Source organism: Chrysemys picta, chromosome 7, assembly GCF_011386835.1.
Source record: "Chrysemys picta bellii isolate R12L10 chromosome 7, ASM1138683v2, whole genome shotgun sequence".
NCBI lineage: Eukaryota > Metazoa > Chordata > Testudines > Emydidae > Chrysemys > Chrysemys picta.
The window spans coordinates 83,531,370-83,558,018 of NC_088797.1; the positions used below are offsets into that span (position 1 = coordinate 83,531,370).

The following is a 26,649-nucleotide window of genomic DNA, read 5'->3' on the forward strand; positions in this document are numbered from 1 at the left end:
CCTGGTTAGAACACTGTGAAATTTCAGATGTAAACATCTGAAAGAGTGAAATTGACTATTTAGAAAATCCCATGACTGCGAATTTGACTAAAATGGGCCATGAATTTGGTAGGGTCCTAATCATTTCCCATCAATCTTAGTTTTAGCACCTGAGCCAAGGATGATTCAATAGAAGGATCTTGCAATCCTATATATGGTCTCAGAGTGTCCCCATTGGATAATTGCATTGGATTTATTACTGTTCTTGGAATGCTAGATGTGGAAGCAGTGATGGATATTTAGTTTCTTATCTGTAACTGATCAGATGGGCTCAACCACTCCACTCTTATATGGACCTTACAATGCCAGCCACACTTTTGTCATCACCAGGTTAGAGTACTAAAATATGTCTTTATTAAGAATACACCTGAAGAGCACTCAGAAATTACAGCTGGCACAAAAGGAAGCTGCATGCCTCCTGAACAGGGTAGGCTGCTATGAGCCGGTAACCTGAATGCTTCAATCTCAACATTCGGTTCCTTTGTACTTCCACGTGCAGTTCAAACAGTGAATATCACAGGACCCAATTACCCGAGAGACCACTTTTCACCCCCTGTAAAACTCTCGACAGGTGGGATTAACTGGCATATTTTTGCTACCAGATTTTAGAATAAAGATCCGAGCTGTGTCTTCTGTTTTTCTGCTAAACTTTCATTTAATTGTTTCCTCATCCTCCCATCCCACAACACCACCATTTGTCTATTTCATCTTATTTTCTTGTCCTGTCAGATGCCTAGACTGTAAACTCTCTGGGGCAGGGACAGTCTTTTGTGCTACTTCTCTGTTCAGTGCCTATCACAATGGGACCAGTTGTGAGTTAGAAATCTTCTTTTTTAATTTAAGCCAGGTAAATACTATGATAATAAACACAATAAAAACTAATAAAACAAACAAAAGTACATAGACCTGTTTCCATTTTATACTTAGTCATGTTGTGTGCCAAATTCAAAGGATGAGTTATCTTAACCTTAAACTCCCTATCTGGCACTACTGATCATTCTCTTAAGAGCATGTGATTTGGATGTTGCATCTACTGCTGATGTTCTCTCTTCTTGTGTAGGATCTATTCAGGAAAGTGAGCTGGTACGGGCCGGTATGGCGTACCGGTAAGAAGCCAGTGCCGGCCCGTACTCAGCCCACATTAAAGCGCTGCCATGGCAGCGCTTTGATATCCCTGCCCCTTTTCCCTCCCCCATCGGTAGCCCTGCTGGTAGGGTCCGTACCAACAGGGCTGCCGACAGGTGGGGCAAAAGGGGCAGGGACGTTAAAGCGCTGCCGGGTCCTTTGTCACAGCAACGCTTTAACGTTGCTGCGCCCCCTCATCGGTGGCCCTGCCGCAGGCCTCCAACAGGGGTGGGGGGAGAAGCAGCAACGTTAAAGCGCTGCTGTGGCAAAGGACCCGGCAGCACTTTAACGTCTCTGCCCCTTTTCCCCCCCCTCGGCCGCTGATGGGCCCTTTAAATCGCCACTGGAGCCCCAGCTGGCAAAGGCCAGGCAGCATGGAAGGGCTGGCTGGAGGATGCTGACCCCCCAGCCCTGCCCCTTCTGCCCGAGGCCCCACCTCTTCCGGGGTGGAGCCGGCCCCAGCCCCATACCGGTAAGTGACCGGAGTTCCTTTCACCCCTGGATCTATTCCTTGCATCACTATGTACCTATAATATATTAAATGATAAATTATATGACATTCATTATATTAATTATAAATTACATTTAAGTTATCACACAAAATTATATTAAATTAGTCTTGTAATTATCTTTATTGCATTAGTGCAGACGTGGGAAAACTATGGCCCGCCGCTCCCACTGGGCAGCGTGCGGAGTGCAGCTGGCTCTGGCCGGGTGTTGCGGCTGCAGGCTCCTGCTGCTTGTAAGGGGGCGGGGAGCAGGGGGGTTGGGTAAGGGAGTGGGAGGTCCTGGGGGGCATCAGGGAGGAGGGGGCGGTTGCATGGGGCAGAGATTCTGAGGGGGGAAGTCAGGGGATCGGGAACAGGGAGGGTTGGGGGTGGGAGTCCCAGGGGCCCTGTCAGGGGCCGGGGATGTGAATAGGGGTCAGGAGGGCAGTCAGGGGACAGGGAGCAGAGGGTGTTGGATAAGGGGGTGGGATCCCGGGGAGCAGTTAGGGATGGGGGGTTCCAGGAGGGGATGGTGATCAGGGGACGAGGAGCAGAGGGCAGTTGGATAGGGGGTGGGAGTCCCGAGGGGGCTGTCAGGGGGCGGGGGTGTGGATAGGAGTTGGGGCAGTCAGGGGACAGGGAGCAGGGGGGTTGGATATGGGACGGGGGTCCTGGGAGGGGGCAGTCAGGGGACGAGGAGCAGGGGGGTTGGATGGGTTGGGAGTTCTGAGGGGGGCAGTCAGGGGGCGGGAAGTGGGAGGGGGCACATAGGGGGCAGGGGCCATGCTGTTTGGGGGGCACAGCCTTCCCTACCCGGCCCTCCATACAGTTGTGCAACCCCGATGTGGCTCTCAGGCCAAAAAGTTTGCCCACCCCTGCACTAGTGCCTAGAGTTCTCAGATAAGTCAAGCCACTATTGTGCTAGGCAATGTACAAACATATAATAAAGAACTGCCCCAAAGAGCTTCAGATCTAAAAGACAAGATGCAATGGGGAGCTAAAAAAAACCAAGTTCTGCTCGGGACACAGGGAGGAGGACAGAAGAGCTAACAACGACAGTAACAATAGGAAAAAACAATGAGGAGTCCTTGTGGCACCTTAGAGACTAACAAATTTATTTGGGCATAAGCTTTCATGGGTTAGGATTAGGGTTAGGGTTTGAAACCAATAACAACAGGATGTTTTAGCATAGATGTTTTAAGTTCTAGTGTAACTTTTTTGCTACAGTCCTGTGTGGGGATGGGCTATTCAGAGCCACGCCATCCCAGTGGGAACAGCAGGCATCATTGTGCCACAGGGAGCAGAGAGAATGTCCATCAGGAGACTCTGAAAGGGTGTGCAGCATACATTCCTCTGACACAACTGGCCAGTTCTGCTGGTTTAGTGCACAGAGGTAGCAGTGCTTCACTCCAGATCCTCCCTGCTCAGCTCACAAGACCACAGACACTACATAGGGTGGTTGTCTCCCACATAAAGGATGGGCTACAAGAGATGAGGAAGATTCCCTGGGTCACCATCACAGGAACCAACCACAATTTAGACCTAAGTTATTTGCCATCATTTATAAGCAAGATTATGGATGTGGACCATCCCTAAATAGTTATTCTCATGAGCTCAATAGTTATATGTTGTGATTAGATCTGAGGTAGTGGGGTAGGTTCAGGCAGACGTAGAATGTCAAAATTGGTATTAAAGAGTTGCCTCCTGGGGAAATACCCCTTGTGCCTTTATATTGGCTCACTGGCTGAATAGCCCAGCAGGCCTGGAGAGAGCAGTCACAAAAATCAGTCTGGGAGCCCAAAGGCAGGAAATGGAAAGCAGAGACAAACCATCACTCTGGAGTTGCATGTTTTTACATTGCAGCCCTTCTGGAAATATAATAGGAGAACTAGCAGTCTGCAGATTGCTACTGTGCTAGTACAGGATATCACCTCATGAATGACTCTGCTGGTAACCGCCCAGAACACAACTCATTGGCACAGCCATCATTGCACTGTCAACTATATTTATTTTAACATTTGTAAAACCAAGGCTAACAGAAGTATCCAAGAGCTGTAAAATTCCAGCAGGCCACCGCACCTAGTGAAGTTAATGGCAAAATTCTCATTGACTTCATCAGCAGTATGAGCGCGTCTTGATAACATGCTAAAAAACTGTACAAAAACATATTTGTTTTTGTTATACCAAAATGTCATCCTTTCATTATAGAAGTAGTAGTAGTATTAAGGTCATGGTATGTACTTTTAATTAATCTGTCTATTGAAAGACTGGAGACAATACTAAATAAGAATGTTGATATTGTTAGAGATACTAACATCTGTTTTATCTCTTTTAAAGCAGATGGTTGGGAAATCACTTATTCCCCATTTTCCCCTCTATTACTTCTGCCCTTGTACAAGACTGTGCTATGTGGAGAAAATTGTATTAGGCAAAAAAAAAAAAAAAAAAAAGGCGTGATACCAGACACTTCAGCCAAGAGGATGAAACAATTGTGCTTATTAAGATGACATTGGTGAACAATTTTTATGATTCTCTACTAAAATACTCCCTCCATCCCCCACCCATTTTATGTACCAGGGAAGAGAACAAAATGGGTGATTGACTTTCTGTTATATGGAAGTAAATATAACACACAGAAAATTGAGATTCTGCAAAAATCCATAGCAGCATAAAAGATGTTTAAATTCTCTGTTATCTGAAAAATGAAATATATTAAGGGAATGATTTTATAAACTTATTAGCTGACTCTCGAGTATTCATTTTTTTGAAAGGAGTATTATGCAATTTCTTTAGATATACAACATGCTTTTATAAAGAAAATACACATGAAACTAATATATATAAAACCAAAGAAGGAAAAACAATTCAAAGTAAAATCAGGACAAGGAATAAAGGAAAGATAAAAATCAAGAACAGGAAGTTAATAGGGAAAAAAAGAACATTTTAAATCAACAATCTTTGAAAAGGAATATTTGTACAGTATTTACTTGTAAAGCTTGAGTGAGGTATATAGAGAACATCTGCTAGAGTGCAATAGTATAATGATTTTAGTTTGGGATGGCTATGCTATTTATAAGACTACAGAGCAGTAGTGGGCAATCTGCGGCCCGTCAGGGTAATCTGCTGGTGGCCTGCAAGCCAGTTTGTTTACATTGACCGTCCGCAGTCACAGCCACCCAGAGTTCCCAGCGGCCGTGGTTCACCACTCCTGGCCAGTGGGAGCTGCAGGAAGAGGTGCGGGCCATAGGGACATGCTGGCCGCTGCTTCCCGCAGCTCCCATTGGCCGGGAACAGGGAACTATGGCCACTGGGAGCTGTGGGCAGCTGTGCCTGTGGATGGTCAATGTAAACAAACTGTCTCGTGGCCTGCCAGTGGATTACCCTGCAGGCCGCAGGTTGCCCATCACTGCTATAGAGAATACATGATCCCTGTCTTCAGAGCTTACAATCCAAACAGACAAAGGATGTGGGATGGAATAAAATACATCAATAAATGCCTGGGATGGAGTTCAGCAGCCATCTTACTAGGTTCAGAATGTTTGTTTTGGATTCTTTTTTAATACCCCCTTTCCCAACCAAATCTCAACTGTCTTGTTGCCACAGGTTCCCAGCTCACTCCATGGCTACCTATTGTGTCCTTCCACCTGTCCCTGCCAAACCCACATCACAGATTTAGGGATGAATGTGAGAAAGATAACAAAAAAGCAATTGAAATGGTGCCCATGTTACTAGCATGGATTTACACCTGTACACCCAACTAACGCGTGTATAAATAGCAGTGTAAACGGTGAGCCAAGTAGATTACAGTAGAGTGCCCTACCCACTTGAAACCTAGGGTATATATCCTAGAAGGCTCTCTACATACCCAAGCAGTACCTCCCATGTCTACATTGCTATTTCCAGCATTGTACTGTCCTGCTGGCAGAGCCTTTCCCACTGCAACGAAAGGCTCCAGCAATGAGGAAAGACTCTGGAAGGGGGGAGAGGCAGAGGGGAAAGACTCTGGCAGCACTCCCCTGACAAAATCTTTCTTTGCTGCTCTGAAAGACTCAGGCAATAGGGAGCTGCCAGACCCTTTTCTGCTGCCTCCCCCCACAAGAGCCTTTCACTTTCACTTGTAGCTACACATACCCTACACGCCACCGGTAGCGTAGACAAGGTCTTAGTGTTCAAAGAAAGGGAGGGCTGCAGGGGAGGCAGAACCCTCATGATATAAAACCTGCCCCAGAATCACTGGCTGTCCCTGCCATTCTCCCTCACTGTGGAGACACACATATGTTATAGAGAAAGGGGGTGCCTTGGTATAAAGATATTATCAGCATGCATTTTGGATGATCATTTTAGTGACAAAGCCACAACTGAGAGATGCTGGTCATCCCAAATGAGTGCAACAGAATCACAGAATCTTAGAAATGTAGGGCTGGAGGGACCTCAAAAGGTTATCTAGTCCAGCATTCTCCACTGAAGCAAGACAAAGAATACCTAAACCATCCCTGTTCTTAAAACCTCCAATGGCGAGGATTCCACAAACTTCCTTGGAAGACTATTCCAAAGCTTAACTATTTTTAAAATTAGAAATTATACCTAACCTTAATCTCCCTTGCTGAAGCTTAAGCCGATCACTTCTTGTCCTATCTTCAGAGGACAGGAGAACAACTGATTACTGTCCACTTTATAATAGCCCTTAAAGTATTTGAAGACCTATCAGATTTCCCCCCTCGGTCTTATTTTCTCAAGACTAAACACACAGTTTTTTAAAATCTTTCCTCATATGTTATATTTTCTAAACCTTTGATAATTTTAGTTGTTCTCCTTTGGACTCTCTCCAATTCACCTATATCTTTCCTAAAGTGAGGGGCCCAAAACTGAATACAATGCTCCAGCTGATGCTTTGCCAGTGCTGACTAGAACAGGACAATTACCTCCTGTCTTACATACTACACTCCGGTTAATATAGCCTAGAGAGATAGTTGTCTTTTTCACAACTGTATCACGTTGTTGGTTCATTTCAATTTGTGATCCATTATAACTCTCAGTTCCTTTTCATCAGTAATACTGCCTAGCCAGTTATTCCCAATTTTGTATTTGTGCATTTGATTTTTCCTTTCAACAGCAGTACTTTGCACTTGTCTTTATTGAATTTCATCTTACTGATTTCAGTCCAAGTCTCCAATTTCTCAAGGTCATTTTGAATTCTAATTCTGCCCTCCAAAGTGCTTGCAGCCCACCCGACCCCCCCATTCCAGGTTGGTGTCATCTGCAAATTTTATGAGCATAATCTCTTCTCCATTATCCAAGTCATTAATGAAAATATTTGTCTAGCACTGGATGCAGAACAGAACCCTGCAGGACTCCACTATAAATGCCCCACCAGTTTGACAGTGAACCATTGATAACTATACTGCATACCATCTTTCAACCAGCCGTGCACCCATCTTATATTCATTTAATCTAGGCCACATTTCCCTAGTTTTCTTATGAGAATGTCATATGGGATTGCATCCAAAACCTTGTTAAAATCAAGATATATCACCATAAAATGTTTATATCATACAACACCATGATACAGTCCCATATGACATACATTACAGATAAATAGTTTAATGTGATTGTTTAAAAAGGTTATGTGACATATACATAGATATATACCTTCGCTGCCTGTAAAGCCTTAGCTACTATGTCCTGATTCTTGGTTACACTGAAGGCTTGGCTACACTTGCAAATTAGAACACATTAAAGCAGCCCCGGGAGTCCTAACTCATGACCCGTCAACACTGGCAAGGCACTTAGAGCGCTCTGACTGCATGGCTAGAGCGCTTCTGGTAATCCACCTTGGTGAGAAGCATAATGCTTGGTGCGCCTTGGGTGAAATGCCCGGGCATCAGTGTGAATGAGGTGTTGCATTACTGCACTCTGATCGGCCTCCGGAAACGTCCCATAATCCCCTTAAGTCAAGTGGCCACTCTCGTCATTGTTTTGGAATCACTGCAGGAATGCAGATATCAAAGCAAACCATTACTGTGGAATGCTGTGTGTGAGAGAGAGAGGTGAGGGGGGAAGTGGGAAATCTGCTGCTGTCTGAACTTACAAGACAGCGTGCTGACATGCTCTCAGCCCCCCAAAAACCTACTCTCTCTCCCCCCACATACACACAACACACTCCCTGTCACACTCCATCCCACCCCCCTCATTTGAAAAGCACATTGCAGTCACTTGCATGCTGGGATAGCTACCACAATGCACTGCTCTCTGTGGCCGCTGCAAGTGCCACAAATGTGGCCCCGCCAGTGCACTTGCAGCTGTCAGTGTGGACAGACTGCAGCGCTTTCCCTACTGCACTCTATGAAAGCTGGTTTAACTCAAAGCGCTCTACATTTGCAAGTATAGGCATGCCCTAAGGCTCCTCCTTTATGCCACTCTGGCAACTAAAAGGATTCACAAACTGCACAGTCAGAAGATTCAACTTATAGAAAGTATGTGCCTTGGTTTTAATAGTCATCTAAAGTGAGGAACTAATGTCAACAATAGTTAAAACATACGAGATTCTCAAACATGAAAAGAGAATGACATTAAGGAATGATAATTATATTGTGCAGGAATACGCCACTTATTCTGTTATTTTCATTAATAGCAAAAAGTGAAAAAAGAAATGGCGTATATGAATATAGACACAGACAGCAGTGCCAATGTGCCTATCAACAACATTGTTTACACAACCTGGAGCCAAATACTAAGGCTCTCACTACTGAATGCATTTTAATATTAACTATTATAGAATGAGACTGGTTTTAGAAGAGTCATGGCCTTAAATTCAGAGACAGTATTCAATATCATCTTCCTTTCCCAGTCAGGCACCACAAGAATTGTTATGTCATCCAAAAAGTGGAAGGCCTGAAATCATAGAAAAAGCTTTTGTAGCACAGCCACTGATGACATTAACACCCTGGCCCCACTCCACTGCCAAACCCAAGTAGTTTTGCATTTTTCTAATTCAAAAAGCAGCTTTTCATTTTTAACTTATCATTGTGCCCGCACTTCTTTAGCTGTGATTAACGAGGCTGTATCCAAGAATTGTCTGTGGTCTGAAGCAACCCTCTACCATATATTGAAGTCCAGTTTGTAAAAGTGTCATTTTATGTCCTCAGAATTCCACAAGGATTTTTTCTGTGCTCTGCCTATTTGAAACAACCCTCTGTGTCTTGTTCTGTTCCAGGCCCCTCAACCTCTACTGGCTGCAGGACCTCCTCGACTTGCTCACACTGCTGCAGGAGCTTAGGTCAAAATACCTCCATGGACCATTCCAAGAGGAACATATCTCTGATTAACTTATAGTTCAGTTTCTGGAGAGGGTCAACAAGCCGATTCCAGTAACAAAGACAGAAGGACTTGTGGCTAGAGGAAAGGTATGCTGAAGTAAGAGGAAAGTATCAAGCTGGCTGAACAGCTTGAGGACAGGGTTTCAGCACAGGAGTAGGCACTTGCTTTGCAGTTCCTGGAACAGGAATGGCAGTTAAGGGAGGAGGACTGAGCTCAGCAGAAACAGCTGTTTGAGCATCTCATATCACTAATGACCACAAGATAGCAGCTCCTGCTGCATCACTCACACCATGGCCTGACTCCTCTGCACACTACCCTGCGCTGCAGTCCAGAAGCAGCTCGGAAGACTCCATGGATGGGTGGCAAATACAATTGTGCCCCAGGAGTGGGCAGGGCAACCTCACCCCTGCAGCCCTCCATATTGACCCCTCTCCTCTGTGGATGCCTCCACCCTCCTTCCAAAGTGCCAAGAGCCTGGTAAATGGGGAGAGAAGCAAAAGGAGAATGGATGGAAAGGTGACGTGCCACAATAGGGGGTTTCTGTCATGTACACATGTTTCACTGTTTGCACTTGTTCACACACTTTCTGAAATGTTTCAATGTTGTTAAATCTGCATTTTTCACACACACAAAAACTCTGTCAAAAAAATTTGTCCAGCTCTAACCAGGAGCCATCTTTCCCCTCTATTGATCAAGCTGCCATGATCCAAACACCTCCCATCTGCCTTTCTTACGTCTCCTGATGGATATGCAGGTTTCTGAGTCAATTCAGATAATCCTTGAAAACTTTGGATGTTTATCCAAACCTTTTTCTGAGCCTTGGTTGGAAATGTCACAGGAACAGGATTAACAAAGAGATTTCGTGTATCTCCCATTTCCAATTAAGACAGAATAGCTTATCTCACAGGATTTCAAGGCTTCTGGCCAGGACTGGAATTGGAATCAAGAAATGCAGAGGCCCACAAAAAATGGGGAAAAAATAGTTAACCCAGTTCTGAACCTGAAAAAATGGGCTTACTGAAGGCTTATGATGGCTCTTATTAAATAAGATTCTCTTTGCCCATATCTAATTCTGCTTGGACATACTTGAAATGTATTATAAAAGTCTATCTAGTAGAGGGAGCTGCTGAGGGAGAAGTAAGACACAAATTATATTCAATATACTGAGTTATCCACATATTGAATATTAATAAAATCAATAGATGGGGCAGGTTAGTGTGAAGACTGTGGAGAAAAAGGGTGCACTTACAGACATTGTTCAATTTTACTGTATCAATAAAAATAGTTTGAAGCTTAGTGCAAATAGAAATATACTGCCAATATTTAACTCCTCCTAACATGCAATCAAAAGTGAGTAGTCCAGGTACAAAATTCCCATTGAACTCAATGGACATTCTAGCATCGAGTACTTGCAAGACTAGACACAAAGAGACATTACAAACACTGACAGCACATTAGACAATCAACCCCAACACACTTCCCCCCCATAAACTTGAAGCCAAAATGTGATCTCAGTGCTTCATGTAGCATTATACTTCAGCTGGGAGTCATTATGATTTCTACTAAACCTGTTCTACACACCTCAGACCTTCACTTTGTTGGTTCCATCTGAAATAAGCCATTAAGTTTATAGTCATAGAAATGCCACCCTCCTGCCTCAATAGGTGGGGAAACTCGATGGGACTGGTTGTGAAGGGGGATAGTCCCAGCAGACAGTGAGGAACTAATTAGGAGACATTTCTTGAGAGGGATACCCAATAGATTCTTGGCCAGCTTCAGAGGGAGGGGTGCTGATTTGTCAGATTTCCGCAGCTCTATTCAAAACTGGCTCCCCAAGAGGAGTGCTAGGTTTTATTCCCCAGATCTTGGGATTTAATCTGGAATGGGGGCCATGTGGAGCCTCTCAGCTCTGTTCTGGCAGCACCACCCTACTGAATTGGAACTAGGAACGGGAATCTGGCCTGACAGATTCTGCATGTCTAAGCAATCGCTCATTGGGGAGTGGGGGGGCAGGAAGGAATTTTTTCCTCCCATAGGTCAAGGACCAGGGAGTATTTTGCCTTCCTAGGAGTGCCTTCAAGCCACAGTGGTTTAAGACGGAATGTGCTTAGTATCTATCTGAGGCATGGCAATGTAAGGTTGTTATTTTTAAGAAACAGGAACGGCCCTAGCAAAAATCTTTGCCTTTCCAGTAAAAATACACATTAAAGGTGTTATTTACTGTTTGCATGTCCCAGTCCCCATTTTGAACTCCACGTCGGGGGGACGGGGGGGAAAGAGTTGGAGGTGAGCCACGCCACTAGCATACAATCTGCCAATAGCAGATACACACTGCTAGCTGGGGCTTCTCATAACTTCTGCATTGGTTCATATTGCTGAAATCCCTCCCTTTACTGTATTAATGAACATTAATACAGATCCAGAAACCTACCAGGCTTAGGGGCAGCCTCAGTCTGGTGTTTGTCTGCTGCAGACTCCACTCTGGGCTCTTCCTTGGAGGGTGCATCAGCTCCTCTGAGTATGGACCCAGAATGTGCTGCTCCTGCCACAAAACCTGCTCTGGAACCAGTTTCAGCAACAGAATAACTTCATTGTCCCCACTCAGTGCCTGCTGCTGGCTGTCATAAGCCCCCATGCTAGATTCTTGGGCCAGCAGGGCACCATCCCAACTGACCAGGTCATCCTTGGCTCCATGCTGGGTGCAGTGCCCAGCATCTGGTCAAACTCCTTATAAAACAGGCATGATTTTTTGCAAGTTGCCAGTGGTGCAGTTCTGGTTCCTGGTTCTCCGGTACTCATTCTTGAGTCGCTTAATCTGCTGCCTGCACTGGTCACTGGCTCAGTAAATTTGCAAAGCTGCCAGCTTCTTCACTATTTGCTAGTATGCATGATCATTCCTGGTACACTTACAAAAGTCCATGGTTTTTCTGGCCTTGCACTAGACCTTTTCCAAAATCAGGCTGTGCTCCCATGATCATGAAGCAGCGCATTGTTCAAAAGTCTTCTTCTGTTCGGTTTCCATTGCAAACACAGCAGGCTCTCTGATAGTGTATTTGCAGCTCAGTGGTCAGAAGACAACAGACAAGTTAATGTTGACTTACCAAGGGTGGTTGCTTTCATTTTCAATAGAGTAGGTTCAAGATTCTTGGGATAAAGAGGACAAAGGAAGTTGACCGATGAGATTTGGGGATACTTTTTGGAGGATTTGCAGGACCTGAATCAAGTGGATTGCACCTATATTGCAAAGCAATGGGGCTTGAACCTCAGGTTAATGCTTGACCTGAACTCAGACTCTGCAACTCCACATGGTCCTGGGACTCTGGGTTAGTGTGATTTGTATGTGGACAGAAGTGGGTTTAGGCTTGAGCCTGAGTCATAGCCCAGGTTTGCATTGCAGTGTAGACATACCCTGAGTAGCCTGAGGTCAGACTTTGTGGCCTTTGCAGGCCAAGGTCTCTACCCTTCTGCACCCTTTGTCCCTCTTGTGGGGAGGAGGATGCTAGGAATTACAGTTAGCTCAGTTCTGGGGAGTAGGCTGAGAAGAGTCTACTCAGAATTACAGGTTATAGGGAAGGAGCCCTCTTACACCCACATTGGAACCTGGTATAGCAGAGTATGAACAATGGGTTGGGAGCAGCCCCTGCCCTGTGTTAAAGTTTAATAAAATTGTGGTCTGCTGCTTAAATCCATCCATGTATCTGTCCTCATTTTGCCGCTGCGTCTGTATCAAGTGCTCTATGCCGTCTGTACTTTCAAGAACAGTATCACATTTGGCCACAACAGCTTCTGAGGCAAAGGGAATAAATCATTCTCTTTCCTTAGCTCATCATAAGCCTGCTGACCACTCCAACTACACCCTACAAAACAAATTAATAAATCCATAGACCTCAGGGGTGATTTTCAAAGGCACAAAAGTCAGTTACCTGTGTAACTACCATTGACAGTAATAGGAGTAATTGAAAGTCAATGGGAACTAAGTGCCTAACCGTCATTTGTGCATTTGAAAATCCCCGTTTACCCTTTGCTTTGTAAATACCTAGAGGCAAAGCCCAGCCTGTGATATGTGGCTGTGTGTTGGGAAGGAAATTGGAGGTCTGAATGCTTCTCACTCCTCACAAGCAGTAGAATCCCTAGCTAGGGATCAGAGGACTGTCAGGAAGCCAGCTTCCATGTCAATATAACATAGCATCAGTGGCAGCTAGGGCACACAACTTGGTCCTCAGCCAGCTATCACGTACACTGGAATCTGTAGCATGTTTGCTGGTTGTGTGTGTGCATGTGTGTACTCGGGTGTGTATTTGTTCTTTTTCAAAAGTGAGCAGTAAGGTATCGCCTGCAGCATACCCTGCCCCCCAAGTCTCTCTTCCCCCAATCCATTTAGGCCTCTTTGGGCAAGGAGGCTCTTGTAACAAATACTATGTATAATCCTGCTCCACACATTCACCCTTGCATAGGTCCTTCATAGAAAACTAGGATTTCACCATTTATCTTTTATATAATTGTCCCTGGCTCTAATTTTTGCATGCACAAAATTGCCCAGTGCAGCCCAATACAAACAAAAGATATTTCTCTTGGAATGATAAACTGTTCTCAATATGCTCAGCCTTTAGAGCCAATATTCATATTTGAATGTGAACACTGGCTCTGACCCAAAATCAGGCATGAATACAAATAGCAGTTTCTGTGTCCTGCCCTACTTAATATTGTTTTTCACTTTTTCTAAGATAATCTTTCTTCTTTCCATGTTATCTATATTACACAGATAAGACCAATCTCTGGAAAAGGAAATTTTGTTTTGCTGTAAATCTGTTTTCTGCAAACTTTCTGCATTAGTTCAGAAACCTGTTCTAGAAATATCCTTTCACCAGGTTCAGGTCAAAGAAAGAATGGACTGGTAGTAATAGCTTATGTACATTTTTGGCCAGTCAAGGGATATAAACTTGTTTTTGTTTTACCAGGAAGGTGTTCCATTATTATTATTTAATTATTATTATTATTTAAACTACTAAAGAAAACTTCACACTCAAAAGAGGTGAACTCCTTATATAGCCTCCTCATACAGCTTTTCTCAATTTATCACCTCATATCCAGAGAAAGGATAAGCTGACTAAAAGAACAGACTTACAGAAGCTATATTTACAAGCATGTGAACAAAATGTCAAGTCTCTCTCTCTCTACTCCAGCTTGGGGCATTGGAATTAAGAAGCTGTGCTCTGATGGGGATGTTTAACAGAGCATCAACCATGGTAAAAGTCATAACTATATTAACCATATTGCCATGAAAAACATAAAATGTTTGGAAAAAATATGAATTTAAACTTTCTTCCAGTTTTTCACTTTTTGCACATGGGCAGAGACTGAGAATATGAATGAGGAAGCAGAAGACAGAAGGGAAAGAATGGGGATTTAATTGAGCCAGCTCTTGGGCTCTATCAGTAGATCAGGCTTCTGAGGGTATGTCTACATTACAATTAGACACCCATGGCTGACCCATGCCTGCTGACTTGGGATCACAGAGCTTGGGCTAAGGGGCTGTTTAATTGTGGCGTAGACATTCTGAGTCTGGCTGCAGCCCAAGTTTTGTACCCTTTCACCTTGCAGGATCCTAGAGTCCAAGCCTGAACATCTACACCACAAGTGAACAGCCCTTTAGCCTGAGTCAGCTGGCATGGGCCAGCCATGGGTTTTTAATTGCAGTGTAGACAAACCCTCAGAGCAACAAGAAGAAAATGCGGAGGAACTACAAAGGCCTTAGAGAAGAGGATCTGACTCTCCCATAGGAGACAGGCTGGGTCTTCGTTCTCCTAAATTCTCGTGATTTTTCCTGTCCTACTCCTCTTAATGGCCAATTATGCAGGACAGATCCTTTCTTTCATTTACCTGCAAAGTGGGGGAAGAGAAGGGGAGAGCGATAAGAAACCTCAAGAATCGAGGAGGAAGGGAACCCAACTTTTTCCCACTCCAACAGCTTATAGTACTGTTGCATATAGTACTGTTTTCTCTGGGAATCCAAATCTTTTAACTTCTTCAGTTTTCTGCATTTCCCCCATTCCTGAATAGTTTAGTCTCCATCTGTAAGAGGGTTCCTGTCTGTCCTAGAGGAACACCTGTAGAGAAACCTAAGAACCTTTGCAGTGAGAATCGCTGGACACACAGTGTAAAATATGGAGGCATTAGGAAATTTTCTGCCAAATTTCTCTCTCTGCAACATAAAAGGGGAATATTTCCCACATGTTGCAATGTCATGTTTTTCACTATATACAAGAAAAGTTACATGTGATTGCTATGTAGACACTTCATCAATATTGGATTTTTACTGAGCCTGCAAAGTGTCTGTAAAATAATTATTTAGTACAAAAACAAAACCACTAGTAACAAGAAAAGTAGCTCCTTTTTATTTGCAGCTACTATTTCATTAATTGCTATCTTAATGATGACATTTATCTACATTAAACATTCTTCAAAGAGATCCCCCATATAAAGTGTATGGAAGGCACATAATTCAGGAACTACTGTACTTATGTAAACAGCAATGATATCTATCTGTTCTGGTGTAGATCCACAATTTATTTTTTATATTTGAGCAATATCAAGACATATGCTTATAGTCTCCGTTTAAGTAACTGCATTACCACCATAGTTCAGAATCACTCCTACTTATTGTAGCTGCAGTGCAGGACAGCCTATGTAATATGAGTCTATATCTATGAATTCTAATAATATAAAGATTTTTCCTCTGAGGGTTGTAAATTCTATATCTATTTTTTCACAGTATAATACAGAAAATGCTACTGTTCAAACCTGCTGCATTCTGGGGCCCCAAGGATTTTTTTAATTCAACCTTTTCAGATTTCAATTCAATTACCATGGTTCCCATCAAACAATGTAGCTTACACAAAGAAATGCCTACACAGCATAATGGTAAAAACAATCCAACAGCTAATTTTGTCCCCCACAGGGATTCAAGCATATAGGGGACACGCTGCATGCAGATCTCCTCCTTCCAGGTCCCATGGAGGCCCCCTGCATGGATTCTCAGAGCATTCTTTCCCCCTTTGGAGCGTTTTTTTTCCCGATAATAAACGATCTGGGGTGTTATTAAAACCCATGGACCTAATTGTGCTGCTCTTAGTCCTTACTTGGGTAAAATATCCATTGCTTTCACTAGGAATGTTGCTTTAGTAAGAAAATAATAAATTCTGCAGTATTAATAAATTATTAATACTTAATATTTGGCATATGTGCATCAGTTTTATTTTATTTTATGTTGTTGTTTTAATTGAAAGTGCTCCACAATCGTTAATAATTCAAACTCAAAACATCCCTGAGAAATAAATGTTATTGCCATTTTACTGCTAGGAAATTGAAATATAGGCAGGTTAAATGGCTTGCCAACTCGTATTGAGACAGAATTAGAACTCAGGTGTTCCTAGCTCCAGATGCTATACTCAGACCATGCCCCTCTGTTTAGAAAAGGAACATAAATCTCGAAACAGAATAAAGGATTAAAAACATGCATTTTTACTCTGAATACAAACACAACCTGAAAAAAGCTACTTGGTCACAAATTGTACATACAAATTTAGTGATAATAATCAATGAAAGCAAAAACAATGGGCTGAACAACACTCAATTGTAAATAATTACAAAAATATTCACAGTCCATTACTGTGATTGAATTGAAAGTGCTGTGTTTGTAGCATGCATGGCATTATTGACATCTGTATCTCTTTTCTAGCCTTATGTGCATTCCAAGCTTCTAATGTATGTTAAATGTGCACTGAGAGAAGAACAGATCCCTTGATCTTGTAACAGGAAATACCGTTAATCTTTGGTCTTTAGTGTCCTATTTCAACTACAGTAATCTTTCAAACTTGTTAAAAGAGAAGAACCTTAAAGGTGTTGCATCAGCTGCACTATTCTTTAAAGATCTAATCTTCTTGACTTAACACAGCCTCAAGGCTGATGCACTCCTACTCACAGAAACCTGTATAGTTCTTTTAATAGAGGAAATATAATTTCTCAATTTTACTTTCAGTTTACTTCAACAGGATAATGTACTTACCCTGAATCCTTCAAATATACTAAATATACTAAATGCATGTTTGGTCCTTTCCATTAATATTCTTGGTGAAAATGTACTTCTTGTTCTGCTGCTTGTCATTTATCCTCCCAAAAGAAAAGCCCAAAATTTTTTGGGTGGAGACAATCAGTAGATCCCAAACCCATTAAGAATAAAAAAAATCAAAGTATATAAAAGTTAAAAATAAAAATATATATTTGATATAGTGGGCAAAGAGAATCCCCAATTAGGATCTTGGATTGGCATAGTTTATCCAACCTGGTTAATTTCTAGCAATATCTCTAACAAAGTATGCTTTTCCAAATTATTTATTGCTGTCAGTCTATACAGATTATTAGCTACTCTTTTGTTTCAATCTTTTACAAATAGTAAAAAGAGAATAATTGAACAGTTTCCATTTGAATTACCCTTTGCTTTCTAATTACTGTTTTAGCCTGAATATTTAGGAGTGAATGAACGTATACATTGGTTTATACTCTATATCGGTTACACACAGTGCCTTGTGATGGGAATTAATTGAAAAAGTCATACCTGTGGGCACAAAGTCTCTATGTGATTAGCTGCCATTTGGACAATTTTAATTCCATCTTCATTAGTTGATAGTGAACAAGCAAGATTAGCCACCTTAAAGAAAAAAAGTATTTTAAGTATGCATTCACTTTCATAAAAATAAATTGCATAAAAATAAATATTGCCTTGCTAAACTGAAAGAAATCTATGCAAGAAGCATTTTGATAAGTTAATTTGGCAAAGAACATGTTGGAACAAGGACACTGTGACTATGAGAGAAAGGAGGTGGGGAAAAAAGGTAGACATAAGAAATCTTATGAAATTTTCCTGATTAGGGTCTAATGCACAATGGCAACTGAATACTAGATTTTTCTCCAGAATTAGTGCTGGGGATAACATTTGTCCCCAATGGCATTAGGAAGCTTGAAATTGCATGAGGTTTTAGTTAGCTAGCTTGTGGCTGGTTTTATTATTTCTCAGAGGCTTCTGTTTATGTTGCCGTCCCATTTTCCCCTGCTTTCAGATTCCTAAACATTAAAAAACATTACTCTTGATCTGGCACAGTATGAATAGGTGGAGTGGCCTGTTTGACAGACACAGTGGACTAAGTTCTGTCTACACACAGTTTTTGTATTACTATAACTACTTCAGTGTGGGGGAAGGCTGATTTTACCAGAATAGTTACACCAGTAACTCCTAGTGCAGACATGGTGATATCAGTATAAAGGTGCCTTATGGCAGTATAGTTTATTTATTTTACTATTTGTCATAGGGCAAATGCAGCCCCCTCTTCCATGGGTGGTTCCACTGCCCAAGAGGTGTGGCTGGATGTGAGAGAACAAGGGGCACACCTGTCCCTGCTGTGCATGGCAGCACACATAAGTGGAGGCTAGGCACGGGGACAGATGGAGCTGTGGGATCTGCATCTGCATGGATCCTCCCATTCCCAGCCTCTAGAGGTCACAAAAATCCCACATCGGCTATTTCACCCATTAGGCTGCCACAAAATGGTTTGGTTTCATATGCATCTGTCCAACGTCCACCCTGGCTACTTGGGCCAGGGGCTGGCCTATGAAATGCAGCCTATGCAACGCTTTACATAGCCATAATAAACATAACCCTTTAATATATAGTAATATTTTACAGTTACTTAGTGCTTTACATATCGCACATGATGTAAAAATATGAACAATTTCATCCTCATTTACCAACTTCCTGGGATGTTATTTCTATAGAAGATGAGTAAATTAATCATGTTCTATTACCAGTGGCTATTATTATCCTAATTTTACAGTTTAAAAAAATTAAACAAAAGTTAATTAATTTGTCCAAGGTCACATAAACAGTCTTGCCAGTCTATGCATTCAAAAATCATGAGTAAGGCTCCCAAAATAATGAGATTGGTTTAAAAATCATGATTTTTTTAAAATAATAATTGCTGGGTTCTTTTCATTTGCCTTTGGGTTTCTGAGTTTTTAAGGACCACATTTTCAAGCTTCCTTCCACAATGAGATCTAGAAACTTAATATTAAAAAAAAAATTAAGCTGAGACATTAAGAAAAACACCCAAAATCACAAGACTTGCAAATCACAAGACTTGGCGACAATGCTAAGAGTTAGTGTAATAACTGGAGTTGTAATTCCTGCATTCCAGTCTCATCCTCAGTGTACTAATACAGGGCTGCCATTTAGATAAGATATACTGTACAGAATGCACAATCGCTAAAAAGGTTCTATGAAAACTTCATGGATAATTTTTTGAAAACATCTGCTCAACTTGCAGCTGGAGTCAAAAAAGCTAAAAGAATGTTAGGAACCATTACGAAAGAGATGGATAATAAGACAGAAAATATCATAATGCCACTATATAAATCCACAGTATGCCCATACCTTGAATACTGCAAGCAGTTATGGTTGTCCCATCTCAAAAAAGTTATATTTCTGGAAAAAGTATAGAGAAGGGCAACAAAAATGTTTAGCGTATGGAATAGCTTCCATATGAGGAGAGAATAAAAAACGAACTGTTCATCTCAGAAAAGAGATGACTAATGGGGGATATGATAGCGGTCTACAAAATAATGAATCATGTGAAGACAGTGAATAAGGAAGTGTTATTTACCCCTTCACATAACACAAGAGCCAGGGGTCACCCAATTAAATTAATAGGCAGCAGATTTAAAACAAACAAAAGGAAGTACTTCTTCACACATTGCATAACCTGTGGAACTTGTTGCCAGTGGAAATTGTAAAGGCCAAAAGTATAAGTGGGTTAAAAAAAGAGTTAGATAAGTTCATGGAGAATAGATCTATCAATGGCTATTAGCCAAGCTGGTCAGGGACATTATACTCTGGGTGTCCCTAAACCTCTGACTGCCAGATGCTGGGACTAGACAGCGGGGGATGGATTACCCTTTTTGTTCATTCCATCTGAAGCATTTGGCAGCAGCCCCTGCCAGAAGACAGGATACTGGGCCTGATGAACCATTGGTCTGACTCAGTATCACCATTCTTATGTTCTTAGCTATAGGTAGCATCATAAAAATGTATAGACACTTTATTAATTCTAAAAAAGGGCTCACTTTAAAAAGTTGTTTTCCCTTGTTGGTTTGAAGTCAGGATTCCTTTGCAGTCATGTTTGACAACCAATACGTGTAATTATATACTATTTTTTAAAATAATTGACTTTTTGTTTGCCACACACATTGAACTGCCTATGTGGGCTAATGTAACCACTTTTCTAGTATATTACATTCACTGGCACTGCATTAATATACCATTGCATATAAAGAAACATTCCAAAAGGTTAAGTGCAAAAATTATAGATCTTTTCCTAAAGCAGTAAAACAAAAATACAATAAAAAAACCAATGAAATTTTCCTTCAAATTAAAATAAATCCTCTTAGCATCATTTCCTTTCTGCTACATGGTCCCACGTGTTTCCAGTTTCATTTCATAGTCTACAGGAAAGTTAAGAAAACTATGTTTAATATAGGATCCATCTTCAACACATGTATGGTGGGGAAATCCTCACAGCTTTTAAAGCTGCAAGCCTCAAGCCCCAAACCCCCATTCCCTGGTACAGCCAAGGACTGCACAACGTGAGTCTGGATGGGAAGTGCAAAAGTATCTTCAAGTAAGTTTTTTCCCCCTTCCCCATTTTGGGGGCGTCAGTGCTGTCCAGGCATAAATTTGATCAGCCTGAAAGCTGACTCGATCTGTGCCAGTGGACAGCAGCCACTATAGACCATAACAGCAGCTAAGAATTTGTCAAGCATATGTTACCATGGCCATACTCATCTTGCTATGCAAAAGGCCAGAAAGGAATGTCTGGCCTTCCTGTAGAAGTCACTGTGCTTCCTCTGGGTCCAAGGATGCTGATAAACATTCTTATAATTTGGTATGAGAATGACCTCTAGAGCCAGAAAGATTCTATTTTATCTGGAATTCAGGTACCAACACATTTTAACATCATATTTGATATAGAATATTTTATGGTCATGTGCTTCCTCTGTTGGCTCTTCAGTCACAACAAGCATTTCCCTTGAGTTGAGCAAATTCATAACAGCATCCATAATGATGGTAAAGCACAAATAAGGAATAAGGAAATAAACAGCAAGGAACTATATAGGCTTGTGTTCCACTAGGAACAGAAAAATATGGCTGTTTTGCATGTGGAAAAGGATAAAATTCACAGGACAAAAACATATTTTGTAAGAGTCTAAGAGGTATTTAAAAACAATCAAGTACTAGAAAAAATAGTTGTATTCCTTCAGAGATCAACTATTTTATTCCCTTACAACTTTTCTGCTAGATAATTGTGATTCCTGCCAATGGAGCTATACCAAAGGTGAATTTGGCACTTCATCATTCATTTTGACTAACACTAGGAAATCTATTACATTTCTTTTTAGCAAAATGGGTAGAAATGTCTATGACTCATACTCAGGTAGCACAACGTCAGTGTGTAAGAAACAAGTAAAATTATCAAATTGCAGCTTGCCAGTTTCTATTGAATGTGACTAGATTAACAGCAGCACTCCACCCTACAAGACAAGGAGTCAAGGCTCTGGTGAATCTTTATCATTGGATACTAGCCTCAACCATCAACACACTAGCCCCCAGAGTCTCCATCCCTCTCTCCCCTTTGCCCACAGAGATCTCCTTGGGTTTTTTTTGACACCCCATGCCACATGAAGAGTGAGACTCGTGAGCCAATGGTAGAAAACAAAGGCTGAAACAGGCAGATGGAAGTATCAAGAATTTATCCAAGCCTATGGTGAGGCTGTAATACAGGTCAGGAAAACCTTCCAATCAGCCTGTGCTGATACTGTAAATTTTGCTCCAAGAAGTTAACCAAGGGGTAAAATACTTCAACTGTCCTGAGTGCCTATAGCTCATAGAAGAACTAAGCACCAAGGATTATGAAGAACTATCATCTTCCTTCCCACACACATGCATGAAAGTTTCTCAGACAGCATGGATCCACTCCTACTATACTCGCCAATAAATGCCTGCTTTCCCTGAGTTCGGTACATTCTTCAGCAGAAGAAGAGAGAGAATTAATCATATGTTACAGATATTAGTCACATCACTTCATGCTCTGCTGGAGGCATTCAGATACTAAGGTGATGAGGGCAGTATAAGCACATAGAATAGAATAGAATAGAATAGAATAGAATAGAATAGAATAGTGCAATATTACCCATAGGTATAACCTGCTGCTTAAATCTGACTGCTTTTTAGAATACAAAGGAACTAATAAATAATATTCTTCAATGTTCAGTCTCTGTGCAAAAAGATGCATTAATACATATTTGTTTTATATTTGTTACCTGAAATAAAGCTCCTTATGTGCACTTGAATCTGCTGTTTCATACACACCACTGATTTAAAACCAGACTTCTATATTTCCTGATTTTTTATCACTTTATAATTCAATGAGCCTCCAATTTCTCCAGGCTAGAAATGGTTCTAAAAGGAGCAGAAAGAACTATCTGTTTAAAATATACAGAGCCACCCAGAGGATTGGGGGGGCCCCCGCCGCCAAACTGCCGCAGAAGACATGGAGCGGAAGAAGCTCCAGGGGGCCCGGGCCCCACAAGAGTTTTCCGGGGCCCCCGGAGCGAGTGAAGGACCCCGCTCCAGGGGTCCCGAAAAACTCTCGTGGGGGCCCCTGCGGGCCCCGGGGCAAATTGCCCCACTTGCCCTCCCCTCTGGGCGGCCCTGAAAATATATACCAGTTAAGGTGAAGCAATCTTACAGTGTGCGTGTGAGAAAGAGTGACACACACACACACACACACACAGGGAACAACAAAATGAGCCTGTGACTGAGCATGCATGTCTAGAATGGATGAGAAACATAGAATATCAGGGTTGGAAGGGACCTCAGAAGGTTATCTAGTCCAACCCCCAGCTCAGGGCAGGACAAATCCCCAGACAGATTTTTGCCCCAGCTCCCTAAATGGCCCCCTCAAGGATTGAACTCACAACCCTGGGTTTAGCAGGCCAATACTCAAACCACTGAGCTTCTGTGATGTTCATCTGCCATATTCAGTTTGTAGATGACTGACTTTCAAAGGCAATGCTACTTCCTTCACCAGTGTGGTCACCAAGCTCAGCAAGGCTTGGTGGGTAGCTGGCTGTTTTCAAGTTTTACTTTCACTTAAATTGCTGATTTGAGAGCACTTGAACTGTTCCCAATTTAGCGTTTTTAAGCACCAAGCTCTGAGGCTGCAATCCCATTACCCCCTCTTGACTCGCTCTCTAACTAATATGTAAGTGTAAAACACATATTTTAAAGTTGTTCTCTTTGCAATAGCTAATCTATAAAAAACAAAATAAAACAAAAACAGAGTGGACATGTTGGATATGATTTTAATCAGAATAATGCTGTTCTTGCTGTTTTATGGGCCATCAGCTATATAAAATGTAATAAAGAAATCAATAGTTTAAGCAGAACAATGAAATGTGCACTGAATAAACAATAGGCACTAATACAATTTTTGTATTGTTTTGTACAAAATGGATTGCGCTTAAGAACAAAAATCACTACATATTATATTATGACTGACTGAAAGACGGAAAAATCACACAATCAAAATAATAAATACATCATAATCCTAATATCTGTGACTACAGATTCATTAACTATAGCATGAAAAAAGAGGGAAGAGTGTTTGCCCTTGTCTTCTGATTTAACGCTTTATACTTATTATTCACCCCAAAGTCATTCAGACCCTCTATACAGAGTGGGGGAAGGACAGCTCAGTGGTTTGAGCATTGGCCTGCTAAACACAGTTGTGAGTTTAATCCTTGAGAGGGCCACTTAGAGATCTGGGGCAAAAACCACTACTTGGTCCTGCTAGTGAAGGCAGAGGGCTAGACTTGATGACCCAAGGTCCCTTCCAGTTCTAGGAGATAGGATATCTCCATTAAAATAAATAAATAAATAAATGATTGGCCCTATCCAGCCCATATAAGACTCTGGATAAAATTCTGGCTCCAGTGAAGTCAATGAGAGTTTTGCCATTGACTTCAATGGAGAGTCAGGCTTTTACCTTATCAGGTACAGAAGCTCCAGAAGGCTGCTTATATTGGCTTCACACTGGCCTAGCATATGATGAGAAAGTCCACCTCATGCTCAAGGGTAGGGAAAATCTAACTTAGTCATTGCATAGTGGGAGGAAACAGTACTGCTTGGAACAATGGGCAGTTTATGTAAATATGCTCCAAGTCCCTTAAGGAGCCCTCATAGTAAGTTTTTTGGTGGTTGTTTTTTTGCTCTCTGCCACAACACCTGTGCTGGGAGCATGAATTATGACAATCCTTATGACTCAGTAACCCTCTTTGTGTATGTCTTCTACACTATGAGCTAGGGATGTGATTCCTAGCTCAAGTAGACATTCTCACACTAGCTCTCATCTGAGCTATTATTATATTAAAAGGGAGTTTTGCAAATTACTGCAATAGGACCAGGATTTAGCCCCACATAATTCCTTTCCCTCCTTAAAGTTAACATCCTTCAATTATCTGCAGACTCTTTTCAAATCCTCAGTTGTCTCTCAGACAAACTACATTTGCCACTTTTAAACATTTCACATACAGTAAGACAATCCTTTCAGGTTTCTGATAATTTTTGTTGATTTCTTTAAAACCAAGGACAAGGCAAAAGAAGCAAAGTATTTTCCATAAAAATTAACTGAATGTTTAATGAATTTGCTTTGATACTTTTGTGTTTGCTTTCCACAAACATTCAAGGGATCAAGTGTTGTCCGAACAATTGAAATGAAACAAGAAGTCATTTTGACTTTTTTGACTTTGATTCATTGAAATTGACAAGTTCCTGTGAAGCATTTTAATTTTGACAAAATGGTATTTTCCAGCAGAAAACTGTTGTTAAAACATTTTCAACCAGCTTTAACCCCAAATACACTTACCTTCCAACTTGATATCATTGTTGCTTATCATAATCCTTTGTTTATAGTCCTTTGGCCAATTTTCAGTCCACATTACATTATTCCTATTCAAGGACATTTTAATTAAGTTTCCAAGTATGATTTGATGAGATAGCATCAAGTGCTTTACTAAAATCCATATATAATGCATCTACTGCATTCCCTTCATCCATTAATTTTGTAATTCTATCTAAAAAGCAATCAGGTTTGTCTGGCAAGATTTATTGCTAATAAATCCATTCTGTTTATATCTCATGGTTCCATTATCCTCTAGATATTTAGTTATTTTTTCTGTAAATATTTCTTCCATTTGTTTAGAGGTACTGATTGTCACAGTTACTTTTATTTCCTTCTCCCCCCACCCCCAAAGCACTACTGCTTGCTTTTTTCTATCATTCCTGTACTTACCAATTCTCCATGATTTTTCAAATACAACTATCAGTGGTACCACAAATCAGATAACTAATTAATTCTTTTCATGCCCTATGCTTTATGCCATCCAAATAAGCAGATCTGAATGTGTTCACATGTTCCAAATATTCCACATGCCCACTATCATCAAAGAGAAGTTGAAACCTCACGGAAAACTTTGAAAATTATTATAGTTTGAAATGAATCTGCTTTTGGTCTGTGCCATTTTACAGTAGAACAACGCTAATCCACACTTCACTATTCCTCATACCCATACTTCATACACAAAAGAAGTTCATCTCTCCTCAGCAAAGATCAAGGGCCAGGGTCTTCAGCTGATGTAAATCAGCATAGCTCCATTGACATCAATGGCGCTATGCTACTAGTGTGTACCATTGGTGTATACACCAGATGGTAATCTGGCCCTTAATTTCAGAAAATTGCAGTGAGCTCTCATATTGTTAACATGTTCTGGTCTCTACCTCTCCTCTGACTACACATAATTGCTTAAAATTCGTGCTGCCATTTTCTCTGTATTGTGGATATACAAGACCTCTCTCCACAGGGCAGGGAAGCTAGAGAGAGAGACAATATTCTATTTGATTCATCTTCTTATGGTGTGCCTATTTACCATGTGCCTAAAACTGCAGTGAACCATGTCAACATCTGGTATGTGTTTGCCATTTCTGTCCCCACTTCACCAAACACTTGCACTAAACCCTTGGAAACCCAAAAGCACAGCCTTCATATGGAAGGGCTTGTGTGACTTCAATGAGATGGAAAGGTGTCATTTCCCATTTTCTGCTAATGTTGAGCCCTCTATACCATTTTTGCTACGTTTTGTCCATCTCTGAACTATGCAGAAAAGAGGAGTGCCTGGCTTGCAGAGAATGTCAAGTTTGGAATTTAAATATCCTCTCAAATAAAAGATCACATCAGTCAGCAGCAAAATTATTTACTGTGTTGTTTTCTTCAAAAACAGAATGATTTAAGATCGAACTGCCATAACATAATTTCCAAGATAAGATTATTAAGGTGAACTATTTATTCTGTGCCAAAACCACACAGAATAACTATGCTGACTAACTAGAACAGAGATCATCATAACTTTTTTATAATAAAAGCTCTAGACAACTTATCAAATTTATTAACATTTGCCTGAAGTAGATTCAATAATATTTTTACCCTTGTAATGAAAACAAAAACAAGAAACTGTATTT

The 26,649-nt window shown here is 41.3% G+C and overlaps 1 protein-coding gene across 18 annotated transcripts in view; it reads right to left on the reverse strand.

Annotated features, from left to right (window-relative positions):
* Positions 1 to 26,649, reverse strand: part of CTNNA3 (catenin alpha 3) — a 939,042-nt gene that overhangs the window by 322,165 nt on the left and 590,228 nt on the right. For 15 of the 18 annotated variants that reach the window (XR_010589482.1, XM_065553430.1, XM_065553429.1 and 12 more), the window contains one exon: positions 17,584 to 17,676. The exons of 1 other annotated variant lie outside the window; for it this stretch is intronic. Coding sequence is in view for 16 of the 17 variants with exons in the window: in XM_065553430.1 (XP_065409502.1) it covers positions 17,584 to 17,676 (93 nt within the window). In the remaining variant the exon portion in view is untranslated. 2 more of the 18 variants (XM_065553440.1, XM_065553442.1) reach the window with 2 other exon arrangements.